The sequence below is a fragment of the Theropithecus gelada genome, chromosome 10 (assembly GCF_003255815.1).
Source record: "Theropithecus gelada isolate Dixy chromosome 10, Tgel_1.0, whole genome shotgun sequence".
Taxonomy (NCBI): Eukaryota; Metazoa; Chordata; class Mammalia; order Primates; family Cercopithecidae; genus Theropithecus; species Theropithecus gelada.
The window spans coordinates 31,284,617-31,300,653 of record NC_037678.1 but is presented as its reverse complement, the minus strand read 5'-3'; the positions used below and the strand labels follow the sequence as shown (position 1 = coordinate 31,300,653).

The 16,037-nt window shown below is 61.1% G+C and overlaps 2 protein-coding genes across 4 annotated transcripts in view; both read left to right on the top strand.

Moving 5' to 3' along the window:
* CLTCL1 (clathrin heavy chain like 1) overlaps positions 1–5,978 on the top strand; it is a 112,869-nt gene extending 106,891 nt beyond the window's left edge. The window contains exons 30-32 of the mRNA XM_025399141.1: positions 2,545–2,766; positions 5,372–5,447; positions 5,939–5,978. Of these exons, the coding sequence (XP_025254926.1) occupies positions 2,545–2,766; positions 5,372–5,447; positions 5,939–5,958 (318 nt within the window). The 3' untranslated portion in view covers positions 5,959–5,978. The remainder of the gene's footprint in view (positions 1–2,544; positions 2,767–5,371; positions 5,448–5,938) is intronic.
* Positions 5,979–6,834: 856 nt separating this feature from the next.
* Positions 6,835–10,677, top strand: SLC25A1 (solute carrier family 25 member 1). 3 transcript variants are annotated; one of them, XM_025400340.1, is made up of 9 exons: positions 6,835–7,624; positions 7,961–8,068; positions 8,160–8,259; positions 8,337–8,475; positions 9,018–9,102; positions 9,272–9,376; positions 9,528–9,643; positions 9,725–9,798; positions 9,982–10,677. In XM_025400340.1, the coding sequence occupies exons 1-9, from the start codon at positions 7,084–7,086 to the stop codon at positions 10,094–10,096; spliced, it is 1,383 nt and encodes a 460-aa protein (XP_025256125.1). In that variant the 5' UTR covers positions 6,835–7,083; the 3' UTR covers positions 10,097–10,677. The 3 variants fall into 3 exon arrangements, with proteins under 3 accessions (XP_025256125.1, XP_025256124.1, XP_025256126.1); XM_025400341.1 differs by lacking the exon at positions 6,835–7,624 and adding an exon at positions 7,707–7,815; XM_025400339.1 differs by having other exon boundaries at positions 9,528–9,798.
* Positions 10,678–16,037: the final 5,360 nt, after the last annotated feature.

Genomic DNA, 16,037 nt, shown 5'->3' with positions numbered 1-16,037 from the left:
TTGTCTAGCACAGGGGCTTCATTCCCATGGCTCCTGGGCTGTGCCTGTTGGCTGGGACTCCATGGAGGCCTGTGATCCCTGGAATCAGTGTTGCATTGAGTTTCACCCTAAGTTGTCACCTCCAGTGTTTTGGACTGTTCTGTGACATCTAGCCGTTGGTGACAGTGCTTGTGGTCCTTCCTGAGGTGCCCAAAGAGCCCCTACAGAGGGAATGGAGAGGAAAAGCTGCTGAGGCTCTGAGACAGCACCTGGAGGTCTCTGGACCTGGCTGCTGGGAGGAGACAGCTGGGTTCAGACGCACCTGAGGAAAGGCTGCCTTTGGCTGGCTGATCACAGCCACTCTGTCCTACCCATGTGGTCCCTGTCAGGGGCTTAAACACACAGCCTCCTCAACACTCAGGCAGTGATGAGTGAGCAGGACTGTCAGTGCTGCCAGAGGCCTACTGGCCTTGCCAGCCACCCACTCCGAGCCACGTGGGTCCAGAAGAGAGTCTAGACGACACAAAGCCACAGACAGAAAGTGGCCGAGCACACGGCCGGGCATGGTGACTCACGCCTGTAATCCCAGCACTTTGGGAGGCCGAGGCGGGCGGATCGCGAGGTCAGGAAATCGAGACCATCCTGGCTAACATGGTGAAACCCCGTCTCTACTAAAAATACAAAAAATTAGCCAGGCGTGGTGGCAGGCGCCTGTAGTCCCAGCTACTCAGGAGGCTGAGGCAGGAGAATGGCATGAACCCAGGAGGCGGAGCTTGCGGTGAGCCGAGATCCCACCATTGCAATCCAGCCTGGGCGACAGAGTGAGACTCCATCTCAAGAAAAAAAAACAACAAAAAAAGAAAGTGGCAGAGCACGCTTCCCCCAGAACAGTGGCTGTCAGCCAGGAGTGCCTGTGGCCCCAGGGAATGATTGGTTGTCACAGCTTGGGTTGTGGTGCTATGTATAGGAGGTAGAGGCAGGGATGAGGCCTATAAGCCCCGATGCGCAGGCGGCCCTGCAGACTTCCCAAGGTCAGCCCTGCCGCTGGAGGAGCCTGCCCTGAGGCCAGAGCTGAAGCCTCCTGGAATCTTCCTGGAGGGGTGGCCAGGTCACAGTGTGTCCAGTCAGGACCAAGCCAGCCAGCAACAGAAAAATGTATTTCCAGATGACAGAAGTAGAATCTAAATGAAAGCTCGGTCAGTGGGGCCCTCCCACACTCACCAGTGAAGAGCGGGGGCCTGCGGAAGTACAGGTGTAGACCGGAGAGCTGGACGCAGGGACGGGGACCAGGATCAGGCTGCCCAGAGTGGCATGAGCCAGGGTGGTGATGAGAGAGGAGGGTGTGGGAGAGCCTGACTCGAGCCAGCTCCAGGCCACAGGAGCAGGGCGTTGACTGGGAGCTTCCTGGGGGCTGCTGCTACTGGAAGTCCTCTGGGAAGCCAGTGAGACAGTCCCAAGGCCCACAGAAGAGGAACAGCAGTGCCTACTTCAGGCACATGTGGAAGACAAGTCAGCAAGGGTAGGCTGGGCCACTGGAGGGCACGGCAGGGAGACAGATGAGCGGGCATCACAGGTCCTCAAAGCGGCGACCCAAAGGCACCTGGAGCTCTCACCTGCGGGTCCGAATCCTGGTGCCTTTGTGGGAACAGTGTGGGGCAGGAGGCAGCGCTCTGTGAGCAGCGTGCCGGCAGGAGAGACTTCTCTACGGAGCCGGCTCAGCACATCGGGGCCATGCAGATGTGGGCACTGGGCGTCCTCAGGGACCTCCCAAATGGAACTCAGAGGTGTGTGCTGCAGGCGATGGCGGGATGCGGAGCTGAGACCGCCACAGGGTATCCTGGAGAGCACAGGTCACAGTCAGTGGGTCATGGCCAACTCCAGGTGGAGTGGCCCTGGGCAAGTGACTACATGTTGGTCTCAGGTTCCTGGTCTCTGAAAGGGGTACTAATAGCCCCTGCCATAGAGGGCCATAGAGGGAGTCAGGTGATCCAGCACTTGCTGTGGGGCTAGAAAATAAGAGAATGGCCACAGGAAGTGCAGGCTTCCTCAGGACTGGTCAGGTGCAGGTGTTATTCTATGAATGATATTGTCTTAGACAAATACATTTGCAAGGATGAAAATAGCAGTTAGGGGTTTTTGAGCCACTTGAAAGAAAAGCACATTGCTGTTTCTAGAGCAGTAGCTTTACCCCTCCTAACTGCTCCCCTGGTATCACACGCTCCATGGGCCTGAGTGCAGCACACCTGCAACCCCTAAACCCCCATCAGTGCCTTCCTCAGAGCAGCCAGTGCACGCCCTCTGCCTTTGGGGCCAGAGTTCCTGTCTCCTAGGGCACCTGCACCTCCGTGAGCCACCTGTCCCCTCCACAGCCCCTGGAGGTGATACCTCCATTTCACCAGTGGGCAGCAGGGTGCAGGGAATGGCTCAGCCACGGGTCCAGACTTGCTCACAGCGCAGGAAGGCCTTCGTGGAGCCTGGTGCCACTCCCTGCCCTCCGGCCCACCTGCTACAGGCACAAGGCCTGTGCCTGCAGGACGCCCAAGCAACCATTTGCCTTGGCTGCAGGATGCCATGCAGCATGCTGCAGAGTCGCGAGATGCTGAGTTAGCCCAGAAGTTGCTGCAGTGGTTCCTGGAGGAAGGCAAGAGGGAGTGCTTTGCAGCCTCTCTCTTCACCTGCTATGACCTGCTTCACCCAGACATGGTGCTCGAGCTGGCTTGGAGGCACAATCTCGTGGACTTGGCCATGCCCTACTTCATCCAGGTGATGAGGGAGTACCTGAGCAAGGTAGGTGCCGGGCCGGCTGCAGCTCCCTGGCCCCTGTGTGGCACAGCCCACCCCTAGCAGTGACTCTGGCCGCAGGTCTTAAGGGTGGGCCCCTTTGAGGCCAACCCAGATTCCCCAGGTAGCCCTGGCCCGCCTTCAGGAGTGGCTGCTTTCCTTGATGCTCAAGTGGTTTTCTGCCCAACATTAAGCCCCTCCAGAAAATCATCATGGGGAGTGCCCACTGGCAGCAGCCTTCCTGCAGACTCCAGTTGTGCAGCTGTCGCAGTGTGCACACTGCTGGGAGCACAGCAGGCATGCTCGTCCCCAGCCCTGGACTTCATCAGGGTGACAGTGAGGTGGCTGGCAATCCCAGCTCCCCGTGGAGCTGCCAGTGGCATCTGGGGGTGCAGCTGTTAGCATACCTGTTGGTGGTAGCTGCGTTTTGCTGAACACATAGTAGTATTCACAGATGCACTGAATCTTTCTAACGGCCATAGGGAGGATGACTCTCTGCCTCACTGGAGTGACAGTACCTGATTGTAAAACTCTCCCTTGGTGTTGAAGTCCTAGGAGTCCCTGCTGGGACCTAGCTTTAGCCACTGTCCAGAGACCTGTGTCAGCAGTGTCATCTGGTACAGTTTGTTGTTTCTAACACTGGAAAAGTCACCTCCAGTAGCATCTACTTGCCCATCTAACCTCCTTCAAGCCAGATGGAGACCCTTGGAAGGCACTCATGCTGAAGCATCACTCAGTGGAGCAAGGGAAGGGAGGGGCCTCCCAGGTGAGTGGGAGGTAGGAGGGAAACAGGAAGGCGAGCTCATGCTGCCAGCTTTAGCCTGGAAGTGCCTGGAGGGCTGCCTGCCGCCTGCAGAGCCTGTAGGCGGCTGCCCAACCCCTAGTGAAGGCCATCCCAGAGGCCATTCGAGGCCATCGCCCTTCTGTAGGACAGTGTGACCCCATCCCATCTGCATAGCACGCCTGAGTGAGAAACTCCCTGATGACTGTCAAGGGGTGGGGAGGAAGGGACAGCCCTGGCCACATGGCCTGAGATGCATGGGCTGCCAGGGGACATGGACTGGTTGGATTGACAAGGGCCCTGGTTCCCCCACCACAGTGGATAGCAGCTCCCTGCAGGCAGCATGTGTGGTGTGTGGTTTGTGGTATGCAGTGTATGGTGTGCGTTGTGCAGTGTCTGGTGTGTGCCTGTGGAAGCTGCTTTCACCATGATGAGCGGGTTTTCCCATCCCTCAGGTGTCTTTCCTGAAAGTAGTCTGTGTTCTGAGAACCAGCACAAGGAAAGAAGAATGTGCTTGAATCTCTTCCTGGCGGTAGAGGTCCATGGGTTAGTGTCAGAGGAACTCAGGCTCACCAGGCCTCAGGGATGTCATCGCTGTGGGGGTCAAAGTACTGTTGTGGGGATCCCCCAGGACTTTGAGGAGCACATTCCCTTTCTGTTGTGGATGATGGAGTTAGCAGCCACTATCACCTTGGTCTGCACTGTGGCTGCCCAGCCTTGGCCCAGGGTTCCCAGACTCCACTGGCCCTGGGAAGTGGTGGCTGCTGCAGCACCTGCCCTGCTGCTGCCCACCTATTTCTGCCGGGGCAGATGAGACGCCTGTTATGGGGAGAGTTCAAGGAGAGGAGGGGGCTGGCAAGGGGTTTCCCAGTCAGTGGCGTGGGGCTGTGAGCTGATTGTCAGCTTGAGCTGGGGCCCAGCTGACTCCACACAGCAGTGCTGGGAGAATGAGGGCACAGACAAGAAGCACAGTCCCTTCCTGGTGGACAGCTGGGCCCAGGGCCTCGTGGCTCATCTGGGAAGCTCAAGGGCCATTCCTCTGAGATGCCCCCGGCACTCTCCCAGTTTAGGGAGGGTACACAGGCCTAGCTCACCCCTCACCCTAGGTGTCAGCGAGTGTGCCCCCTGCTCCCTCCTCACTTCTCAGCCCCCCAGACCCCAGCTCATGGGGGCACATTCTTGTTTCTCTTTCTTACTCAGTGCGTTTGTGAGGGGATCTTAGCTGCACAGTTGCTGCCGCCCCTCCAGTGCAGTGCTGCCACCTCACTCTCTGGCCATGGGTGGGGTCAGTGTCTGGTGAAGCCTCAGGGAAGAGTGAGGAGGCAGTTTGTCCTCAGTACTTCTCAGGTGAAGTGTCTAGGTGCCAGGTGACTTGTCTCTGAGAGCCACATGATCTCTCTGCTGGTTTGGAGGGGCGGGCAAACTAGACTGACTGGATTCAGCAGCAGGCAGTGTTCCCTGCACATGGCCCGAGCCCTGCAAGTCAGTAAATGGCAGTGTCCCTGTATCCAGAGGAGGACTTGGCCCCCCATGAGCAGGCCACACTCACAGCCTGTAACAACTGACTGCCCCAGTCCCCACTGGGAAGCTCTGGGGGCCCCACCTTTTGCTCCGTCTCAGCCCAGCTACTGAGGCTTCACCTCTCCATGCCTTGCTGCATTATAAAAGTGCAAGGGGTGAGGACTGAGCCACTCCACCTCTGCCCATGTGCACCTCCTCCACTGTCATTCTCCTGGAGGCCCTGTGTCCTGACCTTCCACTCTACTTTCACCTAGAGGCCGGGACTGCACTCTGTCAAGCAGGTGCTCACATGCTCTCGCCTCCTTGCAGGTGGACAGACTGGATGCCTTGGAGAGTCTGCACAAGCAAGAGGAGCATGTGATGGAGCCGGCCCCTCTCATGTTTGGTAGGTGGCACCTGTAGCCCCCAACCCCCTGGGGAGGGAGCAGGGAGGGAGTCAAAGTCCCACTGCCCTTTCCTGGCTGGGCTTTGAATGGGGATGGGAATAGATGGGTGGGGGCTGGAAGGATCCCACTGGCTGCTGGGTGTGGAGATGTGTATGTCCAGGAATGTTGGCATGGCCACTGTCCCCCCTGCTGTAAGGGTGCCTGCCTTCTGATGGGGCTGCCTGCCTAGCTGTGAACTGCTGCTGTGTCCTGCTGGTCCTGGCCCCTGGGCAGCAAGGCTGTTGCTGGTGTGTGCTGGGAGGAACTTTGCACCTGAGAACCTGCCAGGGCAGCCTGGCTGTCGAGCAGACTGGAGAGACTGTGGGGTGCTGGGATACCGCTGGGCCAACACAGGCCTGAGGGTGTGGTGTGAGTGTGTAGCATGCTGGTGGATCTCGAGCCTCCTGCTGAGTGTGTCCCTCCACCATTAATGCCATTCTGGTTTTTTTAGATTTTGATGGGCATGAATGAGACCCAGCTGATTGCACTAAGTAAGTGTCCCATTTGGGGACTAGCTTATCCTCTAGCCAGGCCAGCTTCTCTGGCTGACCACACACTCCTTGCCTCTGGGTGCCTACTCTCTCGGTGCCTCAGCTTCTGGGTGGTAAGGGCTGGTCCTATAGACCCTGCTTCCTGGGCCCCAGCTACTCAGGGTAGCCAGGAGAGGACCCCCATGGGCAGGAAGAGCTCTGCTCATTGTGGGCTTTCCCCCTCTGCAGGCCAGCAGCTGAGGTTGATAGCAGGCCCTGCCAGCTTCCCCTATGGATATGCCTCTGCTCCCAACTTCACCAGCCTCCAATGTACAACTTCTGCGTGTAGTGGGCGCTGTCTCCACCCACTCTACCTGCAGAGTTACTAACTTCTCCAAGGAGTGTGTCACTCCAGCAGCACAGGGGACCCCAGTGGGAGGCAGGGACACCTGGACAATATTTATTTTTGGTGAAACCCAATGATGGCAACCTCTGAGCCATCCTAGAGCCTGGGGAGGCCAGGGTAGAGGCTGACAGCGCAAGACCATCTTCAGCCGCCAGCAGGGTCTGGACTCTGGGCCCTCCTGCTGGAGCCAGGGATTCCTCCTGGGCGCCCCCGACTGGCTGGAGCTGCCCCCTCCAGGCCAGTTTGAAGACTACGTGAACATGTCTTCAAACACGTCTTGTTTGGAGGTACCGGACCTCATAACAGGACTCTGAGCCTCCTGGCAATCTTAAATATTAAAGTCGGTTTATCCAGGCAAAGGTGCTCTGCTTGGTGCTGGTGTGGGTGGGAGGGACAGGGGCCAGTTTCCTAGGCCCCGCAGTCCATTAAAGATTTGCTGGGCCCTCTGGGGGTGTGGGACCTGCGCCCAGAGAAGCTGCCTAGGAGAATACAGCCGCTTGCATTTGGGGTCTTTCCGGACCTTGTTCGCTGAACGCAGGAACTCTAAATCCGGGAAAGGTGTGGGTGGAAACCGGCAGGTGAGTCCCAGCCCGTGGCCGCTGCGGGAGGGGGACCCGGCGGCGTAGCCCCTTCTCACCGGCCACCCGCCTTCCTCCTCCAGCTTCGAAACGTTAGAGTTCCTCAGGGACTGGGCTAGCCCCACGTGTTTTCGGGGAGGGTATGCCCCTGGCCTCCGGGATCCCCGGGGATCCCGCTGCTTTCGCCAGTCGCGCAGACCCGAGGCCCGCTTCCCTGCGGAGCGGCATACTGTGCACCTTGACCCATAGCTCGGGGATGGGCCACGGCTCCGCTTCTCGCAGCCCCGCCTCCCGCAGCCCCGCCCCCGCCCCGCCGCTCGCGGTCGCCCAGAGACTCGGCCATTGGCTGCGCTTTGGCCCCGCCCCTACGCCTGCCTCGGCGCGCCCCGCCCCGGCCTCAGTTTCCCGGCCCGCTTGGGGCGGGCTGGGGGCGGGGCCCGACTCGGACCACGCGGGGCGGGACCTGGAGCTGACGCGGCCGCCCCGCCCCCGGGACCATAACCGGCCGCTGCCGCCACCGCGGACCGAGCGCGGAGTTCAGGAGGCTCGGACCCGAAGCCGCCACTGGGCGCCCGGCCTCCCGCCCGCCATGGCCGCGCCCCGCGCCCCGCGCGCTCTGGCGGCCGCCGCGCCTGCGTCCGGGAAGGCCAAGCTGACGCACCCGGGGAAGGCGATCCTGGCAGGTGGGCCCCTCCGGGACGCGGACCCCACTCCCACCACGCTTCCGGGTGGGCCCGGGACACTGAGGCCCCGCCCCACTTCCGGGTTGGGCCCTGGGTTGGGAGTCGTGGGGGCGCGGTCCTGGTCCCCACCCCGCGCGCTGGGGCTCGCCCGCCTGCCGCCTGTCACCCCCGCGCCTCGCCGGGACAACGGGGTAGGGGCATGGAGTCGTGGGGCCCCAGCCCAGGTTCCCGCGACATTGGCGCGGCGGCCGCGCCGGGCAAAGTCCGGGACGGGGGAGGGGCCCGAGCGCCAGCGGCCGGGCGGGGGTCTGAGGAGCCGGTGCCCGGTCCCTGCAGGCGGCCTGGCGGGTGGCATCGAGATCTGCATCACCTTCCCCACTGAGTACGTGAAGACGCAGCTGCAGCTGGACGAGCGCTCGCACCCGCCGCGGTACCGGGGCATCGGTGAGGAGGGGGAGGCCGCGGCGCCACGGGGGGCGGGTACCCAGGGCCGCGGCACCGAGGGCAGTGGGGTCCTGACGGCCCCCTCCCGCAGGGGACTGCGTGCGGCAGACGGTCCGCAGCCATGGCGTCCTGGGTCTGTACCGCGGCCTCAGCTCCCTGCTCTACGGCTCCATCCCCAAGGCAGCCGTCAGGTGAGGCCCGGCCCGGGGCTGCTGCGGGAGGAGGGTCTCGGCCGCGGCAGCCCCTCTCACTCGCCTCCCGCCTCCAGGTTCGGAATGTTCGAGTTCCTCAGCAACCACATGCGGGATGCCCAGGGACGGCTGGACAGCACGCGCGGGCTGCTGTGTGGCCTAGGCGCCGGCGTGGCCGAGGCCGTGGTGGTCGTGTGCCCCATGGAGACCATCAAGGTGGGGAAGGTCCTGGCGAGGACCCCGGACACGCAGGGAGTACGGAGACTAGCGGCCGCACTGGCCCGGTGCTCCAGGGGCAACCGGCAAGCTGGGGAGGGTCTCCTGGACGCGGGGTGACCGCGGGGCCTTGGAGCAGGACACCTGCCACGAAGGGCCATCCGTGGAGGCTGAATCTATGCTAAAGGCAGCCTTATTTACAAAATGCTTTTATAAAGCAGAAAACAAAATGACGCGTTCACTGCGAAAACTGGAAAAGAGCGGCAAACGTAAAGGTAGAGGCGGCTCACCAGGGCTGCCCTGTGTCCCGGAGCATGGTCCGTGTGGGCTGCCCTGTGTCCCGGGGCATGGTCTGTGCGGGCTGCCCTGTGTCCTGGGGCATGGTCCGTGTGGGCGGCCCAGGGCGGCCTTGGCTACACTGCTTCTGGGGGAAGAGCTGCAGCCCCAGTTTCCTCCACCCTGGATGGGCCCTGGGCCTGCCTGCTAACCAGGACCCACTCAGGTGGCTGCCGAGAACCTGCGCTCTTGCTTCTCTCTCTCAGGTGAAGTTCATCCACGACCAGACTTCTCCAAACCCCAAGTATAGAGGATTCTTCCACGGGGTTAGGGAGATTGTGCGGGAACAAGGTGCGCCACTGGACCTTCCTGCTAGGGCTCAGGGACCTGGGCCAGGGTGGGAAGGGCCTGCACCTCCCATCCTGCCTTGGGCTCTGTGCAGCACCCACCCTCCACACACACCAATTCCCAGCCAGGGCCTGAGAGGCTGCAGGGCAAACCCGTGCCTGCCTTCCCCCAGGGCTGAAGGGGACGTACCAGGGCCTCACAGCCACCGTCCTGAAGCAGGGCTCGAACCAGGCCATCCGCTTCTTCGTCATGACCTCCCTGCGCAACTGGTACCGAGGTGTGTCTGCACCACAGGGCCCTGTCTCTGCACAGGGCCAACTGCTCTCCTCTCCTTGAGACCACCCCTGGGTGGCGGGCACCCACCTTTTGAGGTGCTGATCCAGGCTCCTCCCGGCACCCTCTGACCACACCTTACTCCTCATATCCAGGGGACAACCCCAACAAGCCCATGAACCCTCTGATCACTGGGGTCTTCGGAGCTATTGCAGGCGCAGCCAGTGTCTTTGGAAACACTCCTCTGGATGTGATTAAGACCCGGATGCAGGTGCGGGGACTGGGAATGCGATGGGAAGGGGGCACCGGGCCAGAGCTAGCTGCTGAGCCCCTGCCTGCTGATGTCCCGCAGGGCCTGGAGGCACACAAATACCGGAACACGTGGGACTGCGGCTTGCAGATCCTGAGGAAGGAGGGGCTCAAGGCGTGAGTAGGGGAGGGGCAGGGCTATTGTCCCCACCTCAGACCTTTCCGGGCCTACCTGGCCTTCCCATGCCCTATGCCGTCCCCTTCAGGCCTCTGTGCCTCCCCCTTCAGCATCTGGGGATTGCCCTGTGCAGGGACACTGCACTGACCTGCCTTCCTCTCTCCACCCCTCCTCCCACCCAGATTCTACAAGGGCACTGTCCCGCGCCTGGGCCGGGTCTGCCTGGATGTGGCCATAGTGTTTATCATCTATGATGAAGTGGTGAAGCTGCTCAACAAAGTGTGGAAGACAGACTAAGCCTAGAGAGGCTGCAAGGGGACCGCCCCAGGCACCTCCAGAGTGCCCCACCACCTTTGTCTCACATGATTCCAGTGCAGTAGTGCCAAAAGGCCCTTCCCACGTCCCTCGAGCTCTGTAGCCTGGTCTGTGCATTGTGGCTGTCAAGTCCATGTGTCCCCCCTGTGGTCTGTGTGACACCACCACTGTGTCCTGGTGTCTGGCCCAGCCATGGCTGGGTGTGCATCTGGCCTGTGACCCCGTGCCCACTTGTCCATGTGCTTACTGTGAGCCCTGTGCCTGTGTTTCATGTTCTGTGTCATGTGACCTGTGCCCCGCCTCCCGGGGTGCCCGTGTGGCCTGGGTCCTCGGCCCTGTAGCCCTGGCCCGGTCCCAGTCCGGTGCCTTCCACCCTGCCCCGGCCTACCACAGCTGCCTCCGGGCCTCGGCCTGGCTTCACCGCATTCCAGGGGCTGCAGCCCCTCGCTTCTCCCGCCATTGGCCTTAACTGGCCCTCGGGCCCTCCCTCCGCCCGGGACAGGGTGGCACCCACCACTCTCAGGACCACCCTGCCAAGGCAGAATAAACCGGATCCTGTTGCAGTCTCCTGTCCTGTGTTTGTCCCTGTATGGGCCCATCTGTGCATGCGATTGGTGGCTGTGCCTCTGCAGGGGACCAGGCCACCTTCATCTGAGGACACTGCAGTAGGGGTACAGGGAAAGCCTAGTGTCCACCCAGGGAAGGGTAGCTGTGGCCACAGTGTTGGCTCCCTGAGAAGCCCAGCGCCAGGCCAAGAAGGATCTGGGCTGCACCCTGGCCTTCTCTGTGGCCTGTGGGCAAGATCCCATGATATGGGTAAAAGGGTGTGTTCACAAGGCCTCAGGGTGGCCTGGCAGAGAGCAGTGTTCAGAGCAGGGGGCTGGGCCCAGGAGATGGAGTCCCCAGGACAACTGCCTGCCCCTCACCCACAGGGAAGCTTAGGGAAGGGTTGGGTTGCCCAGGGCCCCTCCGGGGCATGCCCAGCTCCTGAGTGAGTGAAATGCGCTGCTTGTGGGGAGGAGGAGATGGGGGCATGCTGGGGCCTCTGAACTCCTGGTGGGGGTGTCTGGCCTCTGCTGCCCAAAGGCTCTGGGCAGGGGCCCTTCCTTGTTCCTTCACCCAGGCTGGGAGGCAGCTGCCCTGGGGCAGCAGGGAGTGGGGCTGCCTGGCCAGGGCTCTCTGGGCACCTCATGCCACAGCCATGAGCCTCAGAGGAAGGTGTCCCTCTGGCTGGAGGCCAGAGCTCTGAACTGGCATGTCCCCATGGGGCCAAGCTTCTCTTTCCACAGCCTGTGAGCCACGCGGAGGACACTCGGGCAGGATGGGATCAGTCAGTGCCCCTGGCTGTGCAGAAAAACCAGCTTCCTGTCCAAGTGCCTCCGTGGGGGAAAAGTCATGCAAGCGTTTGGCTCGGACTGGAGAATAAGCTTTTGCCAGCCAGAAACTCCATGTGAACAGGTCCCGTCCCTGGGGAGACTGCCCTGTCCTGATGACCTCACACAGCACCGGATCCCTGGAATCCCGGGAATGTGCAGCTGGGGAGGAGTCTGGGGTGCAAAGGACCAGAGGTGACAGCCAAGCATGGGTTTGGGGGTATGAAGGGAGCAAAGGGTTTGGAAGCCTCCTTGGGGAGAGCCGCCGGGCTAGGGAGGGCTGGGGATGGCTCAGCACTCAACCTGTGCTGTGACGGGATGGCCATGCACTCTCCATGCTCATGGCAGACTTCCCAATCTGTTGCTACAGAAGAGAAAGGGCCCAGGCAACAGAGCCTCTCCTCCTGCTCCTGTGCACTAGGGCATGCAAGTGCCACCACGAGAACCCCACACCAAGATGCTTCCTGTCCCTGGAGCTCAGGCCACTGGTTCTGCACCTGAGAAGCTTTGTTGTGGGCTGGCAAGCAGGCAGTGGGCCGCACTGGTCCACAGTGCCAGCCCTGAAACCTGGAGGGGCACTCAGCTCTCTGGGGCCTGCCCACTAGGCCTCAGCATCCACTTGCTGTACTCCCTGCAGGTGCTGAGAATCATGCTTAGTGCAGAGCAAGCCCTCACACATGGCAGCTTTTTTCTTGGGGTTGCAGGAGGCTGTTTACAGTCTCCCCAGGTTCCAGGCAGTTCTGGGAGCAGCCAAGGCCTCGCAGCTGCCTGAAGAGAACCCCCCGCCCCCACATCCTGACCTCCAGAGATGCCAGCCACTCACTGCACACCTGCATTGAGTCCTGTCCCTGTCCCTTTCCAAAGGAAGGGGCTGAGGCTGCACTAACTGAGAGCAGGGTGTAGGATGGCATGGGTCTCCATCCTCCCTGGACCCCTGCCATTCTCAGGGTCACCTTGTTTATGCTTTGAATCACAGGACAGACATCAGGTAGCACAGCCAGAAATGTTGATCGAGCTGGGTCTGAGTCCCTTGGGGCCATGAGCATGGAGGAGCTACCTACTCTGGTAGATAGAACCCACACTGTAGGCTGCTTCACACATTCCCTCAAGAAGTAAGCAGCCTCCAGTCTTGGGGCTGAGACCCAAGGGGAAAGGTGTCTGTGCAGGAAAGAGCTGGAGGCTGGAGAGGCAGGCAGGGGCCTGGAGGGAGCCAAGTTGCATTTTTTTTTGAGTTGGAGTCTCGCTCTGTCGCCCAGGCTGGAGTGCAGTGACGTGATCTCAGCTCACTGCAAGCTCCACCTCCGGGGTTCACGCCATTCTCCTGCCTCAGCCTCCTGAGTAGCTGGTACTACAGGTGCCCACCATCACACCCAGATAATTTTTTTTTTTTTTTTTTTTTTGTATTTTTAGTAGAGAAGGGGTTTCACTGTGTTAGGCAGGATGGTCTCGATCTCCTGACCTCGTGAGCCACCGCACCCGGCCTGCCAAGTTGCATTTAACCAGACTGCAAAGAGGAGGCTTGCAGCAGGGAGCAGCATAGACTAAGAACACTGGGGCCCTTAGGGGCAGAGGGGCAGAGACATGTGGATGGGTCTCCAAGCTAGCCTGCAGGCAGAAGGGTCTTGATTTCTAGCGTGGTGCTCCACGTCTCCCCACTAACCAGGACACTCGGCCAGTGCTGGGGAGAGCCCCAGGAGGTGGCTAAGTGCACATTGCAGGACTGGATGGAGACTCCAGGTCACCATGTCCTGCTCCAGCCAGAGCCACAGTGGCCAGTTAAAGTCACAGTCTGGAATCTGAACCTTACCAACTGTGCCCAGGAGGGACAATGGCCTCACAGAAAAGGACGAGGGAGCAGGTGAGGTGGTGACTACACCTAGGGCAGGGCATGGCTAACCTCCAGCCTTATCCTCACCACTGTGGGACTGAGGCCTCCAGGCAGCTACCCCACTCCATCCTCCCGCTCCCCAGATTCCTTGACGTTCCCCTCACACACTGCTGCGTGCCACCTCCTCCACACTGGGCTTTCTGTTCCTGTGTAGATGATGAATGGCAGTCAGAGCTTAGTATTCAAAAAAGCCAATGACTCCTGTCAGTGGGTCTGTCTCCTCTTAGCCAACAAAGAGAATGCTGGTTTGGGGGTTGTGTCCCTCTCAGCACTCACAACAAACACTATCTTGGTCGAGGATGAAAGAGTAGTATTTTCCTCACTTTTTATTTCCTCTGTGTTTTCACAGATTCCCTGCACAGGGTCTTAGGTAAGGGGCACAGAACCAGGGGCCACCTCAAGACCTGGGAACATGGACTGAACAGACACACAAGGGACAGGGGCAGAGATGATGCAGGGACATTGGCGAACTGAAAGCACAGCCTGAAAGGGGCTCTGGGAGGACCACAGAGAACACTGAGGATCACGGATAAACATGACAAGGCCAAAAACATGGGTGACCCATGGGAAACATGGTGGCCCTGTAGTTCCACTCCACCCATTCCTACCTGACAAGTATCCCTGAGAGCAGCCTCCCTTCTGCTCAGGTTGGGCCAGGCCCTGACCCCTGACCCTCCCCAACATGGCCCTTATTACACTGTTGTCACATTTGTCCCCTCTGCCAAACCACACTCATCCACCACCCATCGCCCACTTAATTCTCCACTGACCAGGCCTGACCTGGGAACAATGACCAGCTTTTAGCTGTATCTGGCAGGCTACACTTAGCCACAGGAGTGTCATCTCCTGAAGTGACCTCAAGAGACGCACCATCTCATCCCTCTGCCTCCAAGCTCTGCTTAAATCCCTGCCGTGGCCGGTGGCTCACTAGCTCCAAGCAGCGCAAGCTCCGTCTCACAAGCGCCGCTCCTGGAGCTCCTGGGTCCCGGGGCACATTCCATGCGCTGGGGGCTACGGCCCCCGAGGCTCGCGGCCATCCTGCCAGTCGCCCCGAGGCAGCCCTATGCAGGCCCCAGCTGCCGCTGCCGATGGCCCTGGCCAGTCACCCCCTCCTCTCGGGGCCCCGGGGACTCGCCTGGGGTTGTCATAGAGGAAGGTAAATAAAATGCCAGCGACCGTGATCCGGGGGCTCATCCAGCGGGCCAGCCCAGGTCACGGGAGAGGCGCTGTGCCCGCCAGGGCCAGGATGGGGGTCGCCTGTGCTGAGGGGCGGGGGCCACGGCCGCAGATCACCCGGGCCCCGCTCAGTACCCAGCCACACCGAGAGGCTTACTGGGGCCCATTTCCGAAAAAGGAATGGACTTCCTCAGTCTCGCGGACCGGCCATCCATGCAGGTAGGGCCGCCGAGTCGGATCGCGTTCTCGGAGCGCACAGGCAGCGGGGACCACCATGCTTGCGCTCGGAAGTTGGAGCGGCGCGCGCTGATGGCGTCACGAGGGCGCGCCCAGTAGCCCGGGGCTGCGCACGCGCCCTGCCGGGGCTGCTAGGTCTGGAGCCGCGCTGCTCAGACCCCGGCCGCCTGCACCGCCGCGGGCTCGACACCTCGTCCGAGGTTGATTGGGCGGCCTGGAGGTCCCTCGCGGTTACTGCCACCAGCCCCTGACCTTCGGGTTTCATCGCGAGTCCCCGTCCTCGCCTGCAGCCCCTGCATTCTCGCCGGCCCAGCCATATCGTCTACCCTCCCCGAGCCTCTGACGGCGCCTCCCGGGACCAGCGGAGGCCCACGCTGGAGGCTGCCTGGGCCATCCTGACTCACCAGCCTGAGGGGACACTCCCTGGCCTCCCGCTCCTCCCGCCCCTCCTTTTCCCTGCCTAGAGCTGGCCTGCGTGTCCCAGAACTGGGCTTCTCCCGCCTCACGTGCTCCCCACCGCACTCCAGATCGCTGCGGGCGCGGCTTCCTCGCCCTGGAACACTCTTCCTCTCCCCCCTCCTTTCCCCTGTAATTCACACTGCCCTGCAGGCCCTGCCTGGCTCATGTGCAGGTGGGGTGCCTGTTTCCCTTTCCAGAACGGCGCGCTCCCATCCGGTTGTCTAACTGTGTCCTCGGACCCAAGCTCCCAGAGGGCAGAGCCTGGGCCTGTGGTTCACGCCTGTGTCCCGTCCACCGGGCTTGGATGGTCCTTGGTCACTGCTGAAGGAACAAAGGGAGGGAGGGAGGTGAGAGGGAAGGAAAGACAAATGTACTTATGACTGCGTCTCTCCCTCCACTTGTGACTTTTTGTCCCAATGTCCCTAGTCTCAGCCATGGGAAAGAAGATGGGGAACCAGAGCGCTCCACTAGCCTCTCCTCTGCTACTGCCCACCCCATCCTGCCTGCCTGGCCAGCTCCAGTCCAGCCACTTACTGCTGCCTGTAGGCTCATGTAAGGCACGGTGGCCTTGCCACATCCCCATGGAAGAGGAGGCAGGTGTAGGCACACCCCTCTGAGTCGCCTACTCTGGGGGCCTGTTGGCAGGAACAGGAGAAGGAGTCTGGGTTGGGGTTGTGTCCCCACAGAAGGTGGCAGTGAGCACAGGCCACACACCATACTGGCACATCCTGGCTGGGCCTTTCCTTAGCCGGCTCCATTCCTCAGATAGGAAAACTCAGGCAGAGACAAA